The 19,804-nt window shown below is 53.2% G+C and overlaps 1 protein-coding gene across 1 annotated transcript in view; it reads left to right on the plus strand.

Annotated features, from left to right (window-relative positions):
* The window catches only part of ACOT11 (acyl-CoA thioesterase 11), a gene marked incomplete at both ends in the record, with an annotated part of 49,799 nt that overhangs the window by 27,141 nt on the left and 2,854 nt on the right, over positions 1-19,804 (plus strand). The window contains 12 exons of the mRNA XM_080692305.1: positions 1,193-1,400; positions 2,375-2,444; positions 8,741-8,801; positions 9,992-10,090; positions 10,432-10,567; positions 12,736-12,892; positions 14,272-14,391; positions 16,192-16,336; positions 17,484-17,539; positions 18,395-18,461; positions 18,830-18,913; positions 19,457-19,590. Of these exons, the coding sequence (XP_080548431.1) occupies positions 1,193-1,400; positions 2,375-2,444; positions 8,741-8,801; positions 9,992-10,090; positions 10,432-10,567; positions 12,736-12,892; positions 14,272-14,391; positions 16,192-16,336; positions 17,484-17,539; positions 18,395-18,461; positions 18,830-18,913; positions 19,457-19,590 (1,337 nt within the window). The remainder of the gene's footprint in view (positions 1-1,192; positions 1,401-2,374; positions 2,445-8,740; positions 8,802-9,991; positions 10,091-10,431; positions 10,568-12,735; positions 12,893-14,271; positions 14,392-16,191; positions 16,337-17,483; positions 17,540-18,394; positions 18,462-18,829; positions 18,914-19,456; positions 19,591-19,804) is intronic.

Below are 19,804 nucleotides of genomic sequence, written 5' to 3' on the forward strand. Positions count from 1 at the left end.
GTTTCATCCCTAGTACTGCAAAAATAAATAAGTAAATGAATAAAAATAAATAAATTTACCATTTTATTTTATTTTATTTTATTTTTTGTGGTACTGAGGGTGGAACCCAGGGGCTTTTCTACCTCTGGGCTATACTCCCAGACCTATTTTATATTTTATTTGGAAACAGGGTCTCACTAAGTTGCTGAGAGCCTCACTCAGTCGCTGAGGCTGGCTTCGAACCTGTGTGATCCTCCTGTCTCAGCCTCCCAAATGCTGGGATTACAAGCGTGTGCCACCACATTAGGCTCAATAAATTTACCATTTTAAAGTGCACAGTTCAATGGCATTAAGTACATTTACATTGTTGGACAACCATTGCCACCAACCATTTCCAGAAACTTCCATCTTCCCAAACTGACACTCTGTACCCATTAAACAAACAGTAACTCCCCATCTCCTCCTTCCGCAGCCTCTGGTGACCGCCATTCTCCTTTCTGTCTCTGGAGACTTGACTACTCCGAGGGCCCCCTATGTATGCAATTATACAGTATTTGTCCCTTTGTGGCAGCATATTTCTCTTAGCATAATGTCCTCGAGGCTCATCCATTTTGGAGCAAGTGTCAGAATTTTCTTCCCTCCCTTTGAAGGCTGAGGTGACTTAGGATTCCACTGTACGTATCTACTACATTTGGTAGAGAAGGGCATTTTTTTTTTTTCTGTACTGGGGATAGAACCCAGGGGCTTTCTACCTCTGAGCTACACCACCGGCCCTATTTTTTTATTCTTTATTTTGAAACAGGGTCTCACTGAGTTGCAGAGGGCCTCATTAAGTAGCTGAGGCTGTTCTTGAACCACGATCCTCCTGTCTCAGCCTCCCCAGTGCTGGGATTACAAGCGTGCGCCACCACGCCCTACTGAGAAGGACAATTTTTTAAGAATGCAGATAAATATGCGGCAGAACTTTCCAAAGTTGGCCACAGGCTGAAGGGAGGAGGTGGAGTCTGTTCTCTCTCCCCCTCCCTCAGGGTCCCAGGTTGTATTGACTGGAGCTGTTGGCCAGAAAGAAACTGGACATAGATGGCTTCCAGAGAGCTGCTGGGTCTGAGATCAGGGCTAGAGCTGGGCCGCTCTCTTTGGGGCTGGTGGGAGGGGCGCTGGGCTGCCCTGGGGGACCTTGCAGAAAGCTGACCTCTCTGTCCCTGTTCCTCAGGGCCTTGCCTCTGTGTTCTCCAGCCGCACTTCAAGGAAGTCAGCCTCGCGTGCGGCCGACGAGGACGCCATGGCGGAGGATGAGGGGTACCGGAACCCCACAGAGGTGCAGATGAGCCAGCTGGTGCTGCCCTGCCACACCAACCAGCGCGGCGAGCTGAGCGTCGGGCAACTGCTCAAGTGGATCGACACCACGGCCTGCCTGTCAGGTGAGGCCGCGCGGCCTGGCCGTCCCAACCAGTTTAGGGGCCTCAACTCAGAGGTGGTGACTGTCCCCCCGAGAGCCGCACTGTTCCTCTTCCTGGCCTGGGCTCACATGATTCCATGTGCCTGAAATGCCCTCCCGCTTTCCCAGTGCTCAGGGAAGCCGGCTCTCTCCCCAGGCCCCACAGCCCTGGGGTTGTATCAACACCCAGGGATCCCTGCTTGCATCTAGTCCCCACCGGCCTGAAGAGGCCTGCGCACAGCGTGAGGGAACTCCTGTGCTCCCAGGGCCAGCCTGCCCCGCTCATTCCCTTTGTACCCTGTCCTCCAGCCCATGGGGACCTCCCAACCTGGTTGGGTGACCGTGGGGGACACGCAAGTGACCTCATTGCCTATTCAAGGAGCTCTGACCCAGCCCAGGGGGCAGGGAGGGTAAGAGGGACTCAGGCAGCAAAACAGGTGGGAACTGTGTGCGTGTTCTAGGAGTCTAGGAATGGAGGAGCGTGGCGGCTGTTTAGTGAGCGTCTACTGTGTGCCGGCATTCTTTTGGTACAGCAAAAAAAGAGTCAGGCAAAACCCTCAAATGACTCACAGCCTAGGGGGAATGAGAAACAGTGGACAGATGGAACCCAGATAGATACAGTAGGGTTAAGAGCTGGGCGTGGGAGTGCAAGTCTGTAAGCCCAGTACCTAGGAGGCTGAGATAGGAGGATCGCAGGTTTGATGACAGCCTCAGCAACTTAGTGAGAGTAGATCTGGGAGTATAGCTCAGAGGTAGAATGCCCCTTGGTTTCAATCTCCAGTACAATGAATGAATGAATGAATGAATGAATGAATGAGGGTCAAGGCATGGTAATCAGTGAAGGCCTGGCAGGAAGGTGGCCTTGGCTTGGCAGGTGGAGCAGCCTCTGGAGAGGTGACATTTGGTCGGAGGCCTGTGTGACGTGGGAGGCTGTTAACATCTAGTTTTCTTCTCTAGCCGAGAGGCATGCTGGCTGCCCCTGTGTCACGGCCTCCATGGATGATATCTATTTTGAGCACACCATTAGGTAAGCGTCCCCTCTGCTTCAGGGTCCCTCTGGGCTCCCCAGCATGCACCCAGGGCTTGGTCCCCTGTGTCCCTGCCTGGTCAGGCTGTGTGCTGCCTGGAGCCTGACCCAACTGACCTACGGCTTTTAAAGCTGCAGTGACACAGCCTCTGGGCAAAGGGCTGCCTGCGGGCCCTCTGGCACTTCTGGGCGACGGGGCGGTTCCCTAGGCCGGGGTGGGGCTTCAGGTTGGGGGCAGGATGTTGCTGCATGTGGTCATGGGGGCTGTATGACTTTGGGGAGGTCAGTCTCTCTTTCTGGGCCTTACTCTTCTTATCTGAAGGTAACTTGGCTAGTGAATGAGTGCCCACATTCTCGGCGGTTCATCAGTCACTGAACTGTAGGGTGGTCCCTGGACAAGGCGCCTGGCCAAAGCCTGAGCTGGAAGCCTGGGCCAGTCACCCTCTGGCCACACACCGCCAGGTGGATGACGGGCTTTGCTTTGTCTAATGGCGACACTGGCTAGGCAGCTCTTCATTATACCGCTTGGAGCTTGACTCCCGGGGCTTTGCCCATGTGCCCCTGTCCAGCCTCTGGGACACAAGGAACATGCTGAGCTCCTGCCTGGGGCAGATGGCAGGGGCAGCACACAGAGCGCTTGCCTCCGGGCCTGCTCCTAAACTTGCCCTGGGCCTCGGACAGCAAGCGCTGCGGGCTTATTCAGGATGCCTGGTGCTTTGTGTGTCCTGGTTAAGTAAAAGTTTGGAATTGTGAGTGATCCCAGTACGTGGGAGGCTGAGAGAAGGATCGTAGGTTTGAGGCCAGCCTCAGCAACTTAGCCAGACCCTTTTTCAAAATAAAAAATAAGTAAGGGCTGGAGGTGTAGCTCAGAGATAGAACTCCTCTGGGTTCAATTCCCAGTACCTCACATACAAAAAAGTTTGGCCAGTCCTGTACTTAGTCTTTTTTTTTTTTTTTTTTTTTTTTTTTTTTTTTTGTGGTCCTGGGTTCCTGGAAACCCTTCTACCTCTGGACTACACTCCCAGACCTATTTTATATTTTTTATTTGGAAACAGGGTCTCTTAAGCCAGCGCGGCCGGCTTCAAACCTGTGCGATCCTCCTGTCTCAGCCTCCCAAGCGCGGGGATTACAAGCGTGCGCCACCACGCCCGGCGTACTCAGTCATTTTCCCATTCACTACAGACTTAGTATTAGCTGGGTACGTTTCTGGACTGGGGCCATTCTGGGTTTGGGGACACAGAGTCTACTGGATCTCAGTCTCTGTTCTCAGGGGAGGCAGATGTAGAAACATTTCTGTTCAAATTAGGGGAATAGTTGTAGTAGAGCTGTGCCTGGTATGCACAAGGCCCTGGATTTAATTCCTAGCACAAAAAAAAGAAAGAAAAAAAAGAAGGAAATTTCACACTGATAATATAAGCTTGGACATTTTGATGATTTGTTAAACATTTCTAAAAAAGGTTTTTTTTGGGTATTGGGGCTCAAGCCTAGAAGCATTCCACCTCCAAGCTACACCCCCAGCTAGATTTTATTTCTTCTTTGGATACAGGGTTTTACTAGGTTGCTGAAAGCCTCGATAAATTGCTGAGGTTAGCTTTGAACCTCCGATCTTCCTTTGTCAGTCTCCCAGTTACTGGGATTACAAGTATGTGCCACCATGCTTGGATTCTAAATACTTTTAATCTTAGAATTATTTTAGATTTACAAACAGGATGTATCTCTGGCGATAGTACAGAGATCCTGTATACCCCACACCCAGTTCCCCTATTATTAACAACTTAAATTTATAGGGTATCTTTGTCACAATTGATGAACTAATGTCAAAACCTTATTTGGAGAACCCTTTTATTTATTTATTTATTTATTTATTTATTTATTTATTTGTGGTACTGAGGGTGGAACCCAGAGGCTTTCTACCTCTGGACTATACTCCCAGACCTATTTTATATTTTATTTGGAAACAGGGTCTCACTAAGTTGCTGAGAGCCTCACTAAGTAGCTGAGGCTGGCTTCGAACCTGTGCGATCCTCCTGTCTCAGCCTCCCAAGTGTGGGGATTACAAGCGTGCGCCACCACACCCGGCTCAGGAGAGCCCTTTTTAATACATCAATTTATTTAATCCTCAGAATAACACTCTGAGGTCATGACTGTTACAAATTTCCTTTTCAGAGGAAAAAACTGAGACAGAGAGGTACGGTAATGTTTAAGGTTAGGCTAGTGGAGGATCCAGGATATACTGCCAGGAAGCCAGTCTGGCCTCACAGTGTTTGTGTGGTTTTTTGTTTTTTTTTTTTTTCGGTATTGGGGATTGAACTCAGGGGCATTCTACCTCTGAGCTATACCCCCAGCTCTATTTTCATTCTTTATTTGGAAACAGGGTCTCACTAAGTTGCAGAGGGCCTCGCTAAGTAGCTGAGGTGGGGCTTGAACCTGAGATTCTCCTGTCTCAGCCTCCTGAATACTGGAATTACAAGCATGTGCCACCATGACCAGTTACAGTCCTTGTTTTTAACCAGTGGTCTGTGTTTCTGTATGTGTGGTGTGGGAGTGTGGCACAGAGGAGGACTGGCAGCTCGGTGCATAGCTGCACTTTGGAAGCCCGTGGAACTGTGTCTGGGCCTGCTCTGGGTCCCTGCTGCTGACCCAGGTTATCTTTCTCTGTGGAGCTAGAAATAGAGAGGACTGGGGGCACCTGTGCAATGGATGGGACTCCTGCAGCCTGGCTGGTGAAGTGAGTCTGAGCAGAGGAGGATGCTGGGAAGGTGGCCAAGCTGTGGGGGGCCCTGGAGCATGGTTGGTCTGGCTGTACCTGAGAAAAGCTAGAGAAGGTTTTTGTTTATTTTGATTTTGTCATATAAAAAAATATATATATCTAAGGACTAAGTGCTCTTTTTTATGGTACTGTGAATTGAAGCCAGGTACATTCTGCCTCTGATCTACACATCTAGATGGGCTGAGCATGGTGGTGCATGCTTGTAATCTCAGCATTCAGAAGGCTAAGACCAGAGGGTCATGGTTTCCAGACAGCCTACTTAGTAAGGCCCTTTGCAACTCAGTGAGACTGTGTTTCAAAAATAAAAAAAAGACTAAAAAAAATAGGGCTGGGGGTGTAGCTCGGATGGAGGTACAGTGCCCTGGGTTCCATCCCCAGGACTGCAAAAATAAATAAATAAATAAATAAATAAATAAATAAATAAATAAATAAATAGAAACAGGGTCTTGCCTCTTGTCTCAGCTTCCCAAGTACTGGGATTATAGGTGTGGACCACCATATCTAGCCCAAATGCTCTCTTAAAATATAAAGTTGGCTGGGTTAGTGATGCATTCCTGTAATCCCAGTGTTTAGGAAGCTGAGACAGAAGGATTGCAGGTTTGAGGCCAGCCTCAGCAACACAGCAAGACTCTTAGCAATAAAGCATGACTCCCAGCAACTTAAAGAGACCCTGTCTCAATATAAAAAATAAGAGGACTGCGCGGCGTGGTGGCGCACACTTGTAATCCCAGCGCTTGGGAGACTGAGACAAGAGGATTGCACAGGTTCGAAGCCATCGTCAGCTACTTAGTGAGACCCTTAGCAACTTAGCCCGGGGGTAGAAAAGTCCCTGGGTTCAGGCCGAGCGTGGTGGCGCACGCTTGTAATCCCCGCGCTTGGGAGGCGGAGACAGGAGGATCGCGCAGGTTCGAAGCCAGCTGCGCTGGCGTAAGAGACCCTATTTCAAAATATAAAATAGGTCTGGGAGTGGAGCCCGGAGGTAGAAGGGCTTCCAGGAACCCCAGTACCACCAAAAAAAAAAAAAGGAAAAAAAAAGAAAAGTCCCTGGGTTCCACCCCCAGTACCACAAAAAATGATAAATAGAAATAAAAAAATAGGCCGGGCGTGGTGGCGCACGCTTGTAATCCCCACGCTTGGGAGGCGGAGACAGGAGGATCGTGCAGGTTCGAAGCCAGCCGCACGCACTGGCTTAGGAGACCCTGTTTCCAAATAAAAATGTATAAAAAATAGGTCTAGGAGTATAGCCGGAGGTAGAAGGGCTTCCAGGAACCCCAGTACCACCACAAAAAAAAAAAAAAAAGAAAAGAAATAAAAAAATAAAAAGGACTGGGATGGGCCGGGTGTGGTGGTGCATGCTTGTAATCCCCGCACTTGGGAGGCAGAGACAGGAGGATCGCGCAGGTTCGAAGCCAGCCATGCTGGCTTAAGAGACCCTGTTTCCAAATTTAAAAAGTATAAAAATGGGTCTGGGAGTGTAGCCCAGAGGTAGAAGGGTTTCCAGGAACCCCAGTACCACACACACACACACACACACACACACACACACACACACACACACACAAAGCAGCTGGGTTCAATCCCCAGTACCAAACAAACAAAAAACCTTCAACATCATTACTATACCTACAAAAATTAACAATAATATCTCACTAACATCAATATCTGATCATTTTCAGATGCCCACAATGTCTCATGAGTGGCTACATCTAAGTCTTTTTGAAAATTTCTTTTATGATATTACGAATTGAACCCAGGGGCCTCTTGCACTGTACCAGTGGGTGACATCCCTGACCCTTTTTATTTTTTATTTTGGGAAAGGGTTTCACCAGGTTGCTCGGGCTGGTCTTGAATTTGTGAGCCTTCCATTTCAGCCTCCTGGGCTGCTGGGATTATAGGTGTGTGCTACAGTGTCTGGCCTTTTTCTAATTTTTGATCATGAAAGTCTTCAAACATATGGAAAGTAGAATAGTGAGGTGGTCACCATTACTGAGATCCAGTAATTAGTATTTTGCTAAATTTGCTTTTTTGCATATGGATAAATGAAGACATATACTTTCTTTTTCAGAGACAATGACAGAAGGTCATATAGGAAAGTGAGAATACACGTTCAAGGGAGAACTCGGGCCCCCTCGAGAGTGCGAGAGTGGCCAGACACAGGCTTTTCTTTCTTTTTTGTTCTGAACCACTTGAAAGTGAGCTGCAGATAGCATAATTTTATCCCCTAACATATCGATATATATTTCCTAAAAATGACCTTTTAGACAATAATTGATGCTAAAAACTATGAACAAAAATCAACAGGTGTCTGCAAACGTGAGCCCTGTGGCGGGCCAGGCCAGCTTCCTCTCACTAGAGCCTTAGAAGCTCAGGCAGGAAGCATATATTGTCCATATTTTGCCCATGAGGAAATAGACCCAGGGAGGGGAGGTGACTGGCCCAAGGCCACCCAGCTTGGGAGTGTGGTGGCCAAGGAGGAGCTTGATGGGACTCTTCCTGCCGTGCTCACTGGGCTCCCTTGACCAGCAGGCCCCTGGGAGGGGCTCCTTTCCAGGCTTGAGCAGGAGAGAGAAATTGGTGCTGTGTTCTTGGTGCTCATAAACCAAGGCACAGAGGTGAAAGGAGCACAGTGATTGGACGGGGCCGGCTCCCCAGCCTCCTGTCCCTGAGCCCCCAGCCCTCTACTGCCTCCATTCAGGCCAGGGGCAAGCGGGCTGGCTCCCCTGGGGACTCCTCACTCTTGAATCCTTGCCCCTTTTCTCTTTTTAGCGGGGTGACCTTGGACAAATGGTTTAATCTCTCTGGTGTTCAATCCCTCTTAAACCTACCTGTCAAGCTTGTTTTGAGGCATAAATGAGGTAGTGCAGTTCCTGGCACACAGCACACATTCTTTGATGTTTCTGTTTCCCCGTCCGCCTTCTCTCTATCCCCTTACACTCAGGAGGCAGTTAGTAAATGGCAATTGATATATCCATCCTTCTACCGTTTATAGAGGACCCACCCTGTGCCATGTGCCAGGCCTTGGAGAGTCAGTGGAGAACAAAACACCAGGCCCCTTGGGCTGGGGTGTAGCTCAGAGGTAGAGAACTTGCCTAGCACGAGGCCCTGAGTTCATTCCTCAGCGCGGCATAAATAAAACAGAACAAAACACATAGGTAGTGGAGCGGAAGAGTGTGGGGAGAAGATCTTCCACTGGGAGCAGTGTTGGGGTGAGCCTTGTGGGGTGCTGGAGGGCAGGGGCAGGGAGCCAGGGGCAGAAAGAGGCTCAATGTTAACCAGCCCAGGGGAGCAGGCAGAGGGGAGAGGGGAGGTGAGTGGAGTCGGGCCTCCTCTACCAGCCTCAGCTTCCCCTCCTTTGAGGTGGGATGCCCACACTGCCTTGCTGGCTGGCTTTGAGACTTGTGACATCGCAAATGATGCTGTGTTCTGGGAGCCTTGAGGTTCTCTGCCAGTTAGCCGACAGAGGCGCTGCTGTTATCTGAGGCCCCTGTTCCCTCCGCAAGGCTCACCTCTTGCTTTCCTTCCCCAGCGTTGGACAAGTGGTGAATATCAAGGCCAAGGTGAACCGGGCCTTCAACTCCAGCATGGAGGTGTGTGGGGCGGGCCCTGCCTGGGGGTGGGGCAGCCTTCCTTTCTCCTCCTCACTCCTGCAAGCCCCAGCCCAGGGGCACCGCAGAGCCCTGGGCAGGAGAACAGAGTTCTGAACTGGCCGGCAGGGTTAGGAAGACCCAAGATCTTCCCATCCAGCATCTCATAGCACAGAAAGGGAAATCGAGGCCCAGGAAGGGGAAGCCACGTAAATATCAATGTAGCACCTGACTCCATCTTCTAGTCCAGGCCCTCTCTTTAGCAGTCAGGGGGATGGAGGGAAGACAGCTGCTGCGTCTGATTGGGGGCAAAGGGGCCACAGCAGGAGGGTGCTGGGCTTCCCCTGTTAGCTTACCTTTCACTGTCTCCATCTGCCCCATCTGTAAAATGGGAACAGGCTCCTAGTTTGCAGGTTTAATGGGAGGGCTGCATGTGAGGACAGGGATCCATGGGGTTTGGTGAGGGCTCCTTTATTTTCCAGGGACCGCAGGCCTGGGAACATCACTCAGCTGAGCTTCTAGCTCCTGAGAGAATGCTGAGGCTGGGATAGCAGAGTCCTGACTGTACCTCTGGGCGCCCTACAAATGCCTAAATACTGCCCAGGCACCCCCAGGTGTCCATCCTTTAAACTGAGCCAATGTTTTGCCTATCACAGTCCTTTGCTGGACACAGTCTTGTTTTATTATTATTATTTATTTATTTATTTATTTATTTATTTTTGCAGGACTGGAATGGAACCCAGGGGCATTCTACCTCTGAGATATACCTCCAGCCCTGATTTTTATTCTTTATTTTGAAACAGGGTCTCACTAAGTTGCAGAGGGCCTCACTAAGTAGCTAAGGCTGGCCGTGAACCTGCAATCCTCCTGTCTCAGCCTCCTAAATGCTGGAATTACAAGCGTACGCCACCACACCCAGCTTACAGTCTCATTTTGAGTCTCTTCAAAAGTCCTGTAAGGATGGATATGATGAGTCCCATTCTATAGATGAGGAAACTGAGACCCAGAGAAGGGAGCTGACTTGCCAAGGTTCCCCGGGAGCCAGAGTGGAGGCAGAGCCAGCCCGTCTCAGGCCCTCTAGACTAAGCACCAGAGGCCCTGCCTGGGTGGTGCTTCCTGTCCTGTGTGGCTTAGACCCTTGAGCCAATGGCCCCTTTCTTCCCTGCACACTCCACCTCGCTCTCGCTCTCCAGGTGGGCATCCAGGTGGCCTCTGAGGACATGTGCTCTGGGAAGCAGTGGAGCGTGTGCAAGGCCCTGGCCACCTTTGTGGCCTACCGGGACTTCTCCAAGGTAGGCACCTCTCTGGCCTCAGTGCCGCCTACCATGGGGCTGCAGAGGAAGGTCCTTTGCCCTGCAGCCCCGGCACTTCCCCTCCCTCCCTACCTCTCCCCGCACGTCTCATGCAAGGAGAATTCTTCAGAACATTCTCACGTTCACAGTGACCTCTCTATTCCCTGAGCCTTTGTCCAAGGAGGGTAACTGGGAGGACACTGTATGTCAGGTCAAGATGGAGGCCAGGGCTACCAGCATCCCAGGCCCGGGGGTGCCAGCCTCAGGCGGGAGACAGGTCCTTGTGCTAGTTCAGGAAACTTGTCCTGAGCACCTCCCCCGACTGGTCCCCTGGCCAACAGGTGAAGCTGAAGCAGATCACGCCGCGGACAGAGGAAGAGAAGATGGAGCACAGCATCGCGGCCGAGCGCCGGCGCATGCGGCTGCTCTACGCCGACACCATCAAGGACCTCCTGGCCAACTGGACCGTGCAGGAAGGTGAGCAGCAGCCCTGTGCGGGGAAGACAGGTAATGTTCAGTGTGTCCCTGCACTGGGGACCCCCACCCCCACGGAGGGAAGAAGGAGCCTCCTAGGGACCTCGGCCCCCTGGCGGCCTCAGGCTTATCTACCTGCACCGTGGGCTTTCCAGGGAAAGGGGGTCTCTCATCCAGACCCCAGGAGCTGTGAAGGTGGAGTGAGGAGACAGGGAAGATCTTTTGTCATCCACAAAATGCATTTGGGTCTAGGAGCCAAGGTGTTTGGGAAGGTATTAAGTTGGGCCTCAATAACTGCAGGATTTTTTTTTTTTTTTTGGTGGTACTGGGGTTCCTGGAAGCCCTTCTACCTCTGTGCTATACTCCCAGACCTATTTCATACTTTTTTTTTTTTTTTTTTGAAACATGCTCTCTTAAGCCAGCGCGGCTGGCTTCGAACCTGTGCGATCCTCCTGTCTCCGCCTCCCAAGCGCGGGGATTACAAGCGTGGGCCACCACGCCTGGCCTAACTGAAGGATTTTTAAAAAGCATCTGTGTATATGTATATGTGTGTGTGTGTGTGTGTGTGTGTGTGTGTGTGTGTGTGTGTATTTCCTCCAAAACGATATAGATAAAAAGCAAGATTCCCTCCTATCCCAGAACCCAGGTCCTGCTCAGAGCCAACTGCTTTTGCCTGGTTTTTTGGGACTGGAGATTGAAGCCATGGGTGCTCAACCACTGAGCTGCACCCATTTTATTTTTATTTATTTATTCGTTTTGCAGTAATGGGGATTGAACCCAGGAGCACTCTACCACTGAGCCTCATCCCCGGCCCTTTGTAGTTTTTATTTTGAGACGGTCTTGGTCAGTTGCTCAGGTTGGTCTTGAACTCGAGGTCCTCTTGCCCCAGCCACTGAGGAGCTGGGATTACAGGGAGTGCGCCACCATGCCCGGCTATTACCTGGGCTTTAATACTTTCTAGAAGTAGTCCCTGTATATTTAAGCGTAGTGTATATTATTTGGCTCCGTATTTTTATTCAGAAGGGAACCTGTAGGACATATTGTTCTGCATCATGAACCCCTTTGTAAAGGCCGGGAGGCTATTCTGAGTTGGTATAGGAAGATCTTTGTTTGGGGTGGGATTTTGACAGGTGGAGAGATGAGGAAAGGTGTTGCTGACAGAGGGTGCAGTCTGGGCAAAAGCCTGGGTAGTGAGTATGTGGGTGAGTGGGGACTTGGGTTTCTTTAAATCTCTAGAATATTTATATACAAGGTCTTCCTTGAGGCCGTTGAGAGGCAACTGGAAGATAATTAAGAGGTAATTCAACTGCTGAATGGAGAAAAGGCAAGCGGGACCCCCTGACTCCAGTGAGAGCCGGGAGCTGAGCTGGGATGCTCTCCTGTGTGTGCTGGTGTGGAGGGGGACCTGACCTGCTCTGCCTGTGGGCCCCCTGGACCCCTCCTTCCGTCACCAGCCCCCTAGATCCCTTCTGTCCTCACAGCCTTCTCCCCATGCCAGTCCTGATGGCCTTCAGGCCGCCCACTCTCCCTCCAGCCCAGCTGGGCCAGAGCCTCCCTGTGCCCTGTGGGGTCCTGCCTGCCCCATCCCCATACTGTGCCCAGCCGTTTCCTGACCCCACCCCGCCTGTGGCATGGCAGGGAGCCTGGGAGCCCAGTGAGATGCCAGCTCTCCGCTGGGCTCTCCCTGGAGAACTGCAGAAGGCTCTCTCCCTTGTCAGGAGGCAAATGGCGCCACCTTGGGTTGGGCGGGCATGTCAGATCTGCTGCCTGGACATCCAGGGTCACACTCTGGCCTCTGAGGGTATCCTAAGGCCACCGCTGCAGGGAACAGCATGGTCAGGCAATGGTGAAAGCGCAGACACTGAGATCAGAGCCCTTTATGCTTGTTATCACGACCACCCGCAACAGCCCGGTGGGATGGTCCACGGCCCTTTACTGATGGGCATTGGAGGTCCAGGGCCGCTTGATCTGCTCAGGGTCACACACCTGCGAGGGGTGCTCGTCTCAAAGCTGGCGTTTGTGCGCTGCCTCTGCGTGCTCGGGATCCTCAGCCAGGGTAGCCTGGGCCTCACGTTCACTGGTGGAGGGGCGTTTGAGGGTCCCGGAGCTGCCTCAGGGGAGATCCGCCCTGGGGAACGTCTCACCTCCCTCCCCCGCACCTCCCTGGCCAGATCTGGACAGCAGGGACTGCAGCCGCATGGTGCCGGCTGAGAAGACTCGTGTGGAGAGCGTAGAGCTGGTCTTGCCCCCCCATGCCAATCACCAGAGCAATACCTTCGGGGGTCAGATCATGGCCTGGATGGAGAATGTGGCCACCATTGCAGCCAGGTGAGGACATGGCTGGCACCTCACCCTTCCCCCTCCTCCCCTTGGTGCTCCCCCCCAGGAGAAACCCCTGCTCACATTGGCATTTAAGGCTTTGGAAGCCACTATTCTATTAGGGCATCCCAGGGCTTTTAGACTCACAGAACTAGAGAGAAACGATATGTGAGCTGACCATTCCTTCCTCCTCTCATAAAGCCCACCACGATTCCCATGGCCTCCTTGGAAAATACCGTGCCCCTCAGCCTGGCCCTAGAGCCTCCCTGGAGCTGGCCCTGCCTGAGCTCTAGTAACTTGTACTCCCTTCATCCCTTCCTATGGAGCCAACTGGTCTCTCTGCTGTCTTCCCACTCCCAGACCCTGCCCTTGCTCCTGGTGTGAGTGCCTACTGTGAACCCCACTGCGCTTGTCTCTAACATTTTGCCCACCTCTTCCTACAAGCCAGCTCTATCTAGTCTCCTTCCTCTCTCTCTTCTCTCTCTCTCTCTCTCTCTCTCTCTCTCTCTCTCTCTCTCTCTCTCTCTGGCTACTGACAATTGAACCCAAGGGCATTCGACCTCCAAGCTACACCCCCTGTCCTATTTTTTATTCTTTATTTTGAAACAGGGTCTCACTAAGTTGTGGAGAGCCTCACTAAGTAGCTGAGGCTGGCCACAAACCTGTGATCCTCCTGTCTCAGCCTCTTAAGTACTGGGATTACAAGTGTGCGCCACTGTGCCCAGATCTAGTCTCTTTATAGTGCTGAAGACAATCCCTGTTTGTTCTACAATCTTCATGCCTGTCAGGGGCTTATTCTATCCTAATACCAGGGCTGGTTTCTTAGCTATGATAACTAACATCATTTGAACTGTGCCAGGGCTGTCCTCGCCAACCCACACCCTCCTCCAGGTCGGTTCTTCCTCTTTATTAGAGCCTCGCTTACATGGCTCCTTCTCAGGTTTAACCTGGGAGACAGGGCTGAAGCAATGCCACTTGGGTCCACCCTAGGTCATGGGTTCCATAAGTTCTCAGAGGAGAGGGTGACCTGGGTGGTCAGGGCAGGCTCCCTGGCAAAGGAGCCCTTCAGAGGGGCCTTGAAAGACACATGGCTCTGGGGAGGGTTGGCTTCCAGCTACTAGGCACAACAGGTTCTAAGGTGTGAGTGTTGGAAGGAGGGTTTTATCCCAAGCACGGCCCTAGGCTTTCTTCTGTCATTCAAATTCAGCTCCTTCCCAATTGTGTATAAGGACCTCGGTGTTCTAAGTTATGAAATGAGAGTTGAATGCTGTGTGCTGTGCCTGTGAGCGGAACTGCCCCTGGGTTGGGTCAGAGGATGGCGGGGGCTGGGGCTGGGGAAGGCTGGAGCACTGGGCACAACCCTCCTGTCCCCCACCCCTGTCCCGCAGCCGCCTGTGCGGCGCCCACCCTACGCTGAAGGCCATCGAGATGTTCCACTTCCGAGGCCCATCCCAGGTTGGGGACCGGCTGGTGCTCAAGGCCATTGTGAACAACGCCTTCAAGCACAGGTAAGTGGGGCGGGACCACCAGGGCTGAGGGTGCACCCCGACCCGAGAGAGGACCTCAAGGACCTCCTCCACCCAGGAGCCCTTTACCTGCACACCAGGTCTAACCCCTGTGCAGCCACATCACTCAAATTCAGCTCCAGAGTCCCTCCCTTGGCGCTTGCTGCCCAGCCCTCCACCCCCTGCAGGTTTGGGGGCCCCTCCTAGGGACCCCGGCCCTGTGCCTCCAGTTGTCTAAATCACAAGTGTGCTGGGGCGTCTGTCTCTCTCCCTCACCCTGGCTCTGGGACTGGCCACTGGAGATGCGCAGAGTGCCGGGCCACTTCTGGCCAGTGTTCCGTTCTTTATCAGCCTCTTTCCCACCCCTCTCCTAAACAAGTGGTCCCCAGGGTCCTTACCTTTGGAGCGAATTCTGATACCTACTTATGTGAAAGCTGGCTTTAGACTAAGTCTATGTTTTGGTGATTTCAAAGACCATAAAAGTGAAGCATCTGGAGCCAGCCTGTCCAGGTTCAAGTTTGACCACACTTCTTACTGGCTGTGTGACTTTGTGCAAATTATTTAACTTCTCTGAGCCTCCCCGTTCTTTTACCTGTAAAATGTTCACTATGTCTGCCTCATAGCTATGGGGCTTCACTGAGATGTTACGAGTAGAATGCCAGAGAAAAGTTCAATGAAGATCAGCCATTGCTGCTGCTGGCATTATTTGCAGTCTGACCGGCATGCACTCTGCTGCTGTGCAGGGGAGAAGCCCCTTCCCTGGAGCTTCAAGGTCTCACCCAGACCCTCTCCCTGCTTGGCTGTGTGACCTGGGGCAACTCACCCTGTTCTAGGGTCTTGGTGTCCCTGTTGGTCTAAGGTCCACACTCTAATCATAGACTCTAACTGGGAGAATGGCGATGACTGCTATTTATTTATTTATTTATTTATTTATTTATTGTGGGTCTGGGGATGGAACCCAGGGGCATTCAACCTTTGAGCTACACCTGCCCTATTTTTTATTCTTTATTTTGAAACTGGGTCTCACTGATTTGCAGAGGGCCTCACTAAGTAGTTGAGGCTGTCCGCGAACCATGATCCTCCGGTCTCAGCCTCCCGAATGCTGGGATTACAAGCGTGTGCCACCACGCCCGGCAATGACTGCTATTTAATAACTAATGAAGATAATCAGATGCTGGGCCTGGTGGCGCACACCTTCAGTTCCAGTACAGGGAGATGGAGACTAGAGTATCGCAAGTTTGAAGGCATCTTCGGCCACTTAGCAAGACCCTCAGTAACTTAGTGAGATGCTATTTCAAAATAAAAAAAATGAAGGGCTGGGGATGTAGCTCAGAGGTAGAATGTCTTTGGGTTCAACCTCTAGTATCTGGAAGAAAACCGAAAAAAGTAGTAAGATGCACATAGAGGGCAGCAGGGGGCAGTGCTGGGAACCTTGTGGAAAGAACACGGTCTAGTGAGGCTGTCCACCTCTCTCCTTGTCAGTGTCCTCTGTGACCCTGCGCTTTCTTGTTTGGTGCCGGCTCCCCGGCTGTTAGCCCACAGGTGCTGACTGGACTAACTGTTTCTCTGTCTTGCCCTTGGGGCATGCAGTCGGTGTTCTGTAACACTGTGGGAGGGGACACTCTAGGTCCCCACCAGTGAGAATCTGATCCAGATTGCTGGAAACACCACAGGAGAGTCTGTGCACATGCGTGCATGCACCTGTGTGTGCACCTTTGTGGTGTGTGTGTGTGTGTGTGTGTGTGTGTTGGGAAGGCCTGGAGAGGGCCTGGCTGGCATGAAATCTGCACTCTTCCCTCTCAGCATGGAGGTGGGCGTCAGCGTGGAGGCCTATCACCAGGAGGCTGAGACCCAGCGCAGGCACATCAACAGCGCCTTCATGACCTTCGTGGTCCTGGACGCGGATGACCAGCCCCAGGTGTTGCCCTGGATCCGGCCCCAGCCTGGTGTAAGTAGGGAGGGCCATGCCCCCCAGCTCCCTCTCTTCCTCCCTGCCCAGGCATGGGGGAGCACAATGTTTTCAGGACCCTGGTTCTAAAGGAACAGTTTTGAGCACAGACCCCTGACCCTTGTCCTCGTGCCTCTCACTCTCCTGTCCCTATTGTCCTGACAGCCACCACTTACCAAGGTGCCCTTGGGAAGGCACGCCTGATAGAATTTGGGGGGCTGTGGATCTGGGTGGTGCTGAGTATTAATGGGCCTGCACAGCTGTAGAATTGGAAGAGCCCTGGCTTTGGGGGTTAGAACCTTTCCTCTGCCACACTCTAATGGGCTTTCAGTCTTCACCTGCAAAATGGGGTGTCTGCAGTCCCTGCCCCTGGGCTGTGGGGCTTTGTGGGGGAGCAGCTGTGCTGGCGAGCCCTGGAAGCTCTCAGTATGTGGTGGCTATCAGGATGATGGTGGGGACAGGAGGACGCGGGGCAGGGGGCGAGGGTCCAGGCCTGAGGTCAGAGCCGTCTCTTCCTGTGGGCTGCTCTGTCTCTCCCCAGGCCCCGCCTGCCTGCCTGCCTGCCTGTCTCACAGGGCTCAGCACAGGCGGTGGAGACCACACTGCAGCAGGGGGCTGGGCGGCAGGCGCAGCTGGGGTGGAGGGCGGCCCCTGGGCCACAGCAGGTGCCCCTGGATGTGCTGTGCTCTCCATGCTCACGAGTGGGGCCTTCAGTGGTAAAGAGGGTGGGCTCGGGTCAGGCCGAGTCCTGATCCTGGCTCCCCCATAATACTATAGCCTCTGGCAAGCCACAGGACCCCTGAGGTCAGTGTCATCCTCTGTGAGAGGGGATGAGTGCGTCTGACCTTGGGGGCTACTGGAGGGAATGCCTGGAGTGCCATGGTTGGGAGGAGGGTTGGTTCACAGCCAGTGACAAATGAGCATGGCTCCAGCACCCAGTGTGTGCCCACCAAGGACTGTATGTTACAGAGGAGGAAACTGAGGCCCGGTGAGGGGGGTGGTTCCCAAGATAGCTCAGAGGCTGAGAAGAACAGGGCTGCGGGTCGGTGTCCCGGCACTCTCCCTGTTGGGGTGTTTGGATGCCAGCTGCCCTGGCTGGACCTGAGAGCTACTGTAGGGCTGCAGCCTGTCCCTGCTTTCTTCCCAGGAGGGTGAGCGGCGGTACCGAGAGGCCAGTGCCAGGAAGAAGATCCGCCTGGACAGGTGAGTGGGGGCTGGGCAGCAGGAGGGATAGAGCCTCAGGGCTGTCAATGAGGTTCTTCCATGCTGCTCCTGGGCTGGGCTCTTTCTATCTAGGCAGCCTTTAGCTTTGGCCCCACTTGGACAGGTTTCATGGCCCATCATACAGGCAAAGACACTGAGGACTGAGGGCCAGGTGGCTTGCCCATGAGGCATTGGCGGGTGTGACCAGCAGTGGCATTTGAACCTGGCCAGGCCCGAGTGATGTTAAATCCTGTGTTCGTCCCATGGACCCAGGCCTTGTGGCAGATGCAGAAACATCTTCATGCTGCAGATAAGAATAGCATTTGCAGTAGCCAAGCATTGGTCCTTAGGAAGCCCATGCAAGGCCGGCAAGTCTGTGCATCCCATTTAATGGGAGAGGATGCTGAGGCTCAAGGGTGAAGCCACTCAGCAAGGGTGTGGACACTGAGCTCCGAAACCCGCCTGCCCACCCTGCTGGGTTCTCAGAGCTGCTCCAGGTACTGGCTAAGGCTGTGTGCCCTCAACAGCTGTCTCCCCAGTGTCCGCGCAGTTCAGTCTCCCTAACCAGACAGAAGGCCTGATCCCTAGCCAGGCACAGTGGCTCATGCCTGTAATCCCAGTACTTGGGCAACTGAGACAGGAGGATTGCAGGTTTGAGGCCAGCCTCAGCATCTTAGTGAGGCCCTCAGCTGACTTAGAGAGACTTTGTCTCAAAAAAAAAAAAAAAAAAAGGAAGAAAAGAAGGCCCAATTCTGTTGGGCTCAGCACATGGTAGCTTGTGGTAGGTGCACAACGGAGCCTGTTGAGAGTGACTGACTTCTGAGGACCCCGGTTGTCATCTTCCCTCCCTCCCAGGAAGTACATCGTGTCCTGTAGGCAGGCAGAGGTGCCTCTCTCTGTTCCCTGGGACCCGAGCAATCAGGTAAGGCCCTCTGCTCTAAGGGACAGGGGAACCCCCCAACCTGTCCGTGCTTGTCAGAGTGGGCTTGGAGGGAGGCCCAAAGGGAGCAGGACCATCCAGAGAGAGCCCTATGCTCTGCCTCCCAAGTGTTACAGTTCCCAAAGGGATTGTCTGGGTGCCCTGATTCACAGGAGGGGGCCAAGACTCTGGGAGCAGCTCGTCCAGGGTCACATGGTGGGCCTGGACCAGCCAGCATCTCCTTCCCCAAAGCCCAGGACCCTTTCCAAAGCAACCACCCGCTTCATGGCCTGGTTCTTCCCCCACACCAGTGTGGCCACGGTCGGGGACCCGCAGGAAGGGGACGGTAGCACTTCTGTGTGTTCTTCCAGGTGTACCTGAGCTACAACAATGTGTCTTCCCTGAAAATGCTAGTGGCCAAGGACAACTGGGTGCTGTCCTCTGAGACCAATCAGGTAGCTGAGCCCACCCCACCTCCTCCCCTTCTGACTGGCCAGAGGTGGCCAGTGGCAAGCAACGGGTGCTCTCTCAGGCCACGGACGTCAAAGGGGACTCTTTCAAAGTAACTCGGTAACATCTAGAAACCAAGCCAGTTGGAGAAACATCTCATGTCCTCAGGCCTGGAGTGAGAAGCCCCAGAGCCTTCCGCCCATGCAGCTGTGCCTGCCTTCCTCAGGGTAGCGGATGTGGGCCGAGGGGAGACCTGTGCTCTCTCTCTACTCTTGCCTGTGCCTTTGGACAAATCCCCCCCATCCTGGGCTGCTAGGGATTGGATGGGCCCCTGGCTCCGGGGATCATTGCACTGTCCCCCGACTCACTGCTTCTTAAGACGCCTTCTTGTCCATTTGTGCCCAATTCTCTCCAAGGTCCGTTTCCATGGGGATGTGACTGAGGCTGAGAGGCACACGGCAGCCAGTAGCTGCCTGAGCCCTTGTCTCCAGCCTCCCAGGCAGTGTGGGCAGGGGTGAGGGAACGAGGCCACCTTCTGTCCCATGCAGGTCCGCATGTACACCCTGGAGGAGGACAAGTTTCTCTCCTTCTACATGGAGATGGTGGTGCATGTGGACGCAGCCCAGGCCTTCCTGCTGCTCTCTGACCTGCGTCGGAGGCCAGAGTGGGACAAGCACTACCGGTGAGGGTCTGCGCGCTAGCTGGGGTGGGGCGGGCTGGGGTGGGGGGCATCTTCTGCTGCTGAGCCATCCCCACCACACTTGCCCCCCTGGTTGCCAACAAGGTGAGGAGGGGCTAGGCTGGAGCTCTGTGTTGGGGGGTCAGGGCATGAGCATGTGAGCCCTCACGGCGGGGACTGAGCTTGGAGTTGGACTTGGAGGCCTGGGTCTAAGTCC

Source organism: Muscardinus avellanarius (assembly GCF_963383645.1).
Source record: "Muscardinus avellanarius genome assembly, chromosome: 3".
Taxonomy (NCBI): domain Eukaryota; kingdom Metazoa; phylum Chordata; class Mammalia; order Rodentia; family Gliridae; genus Muscardinus; species Muscardinus avellanarius.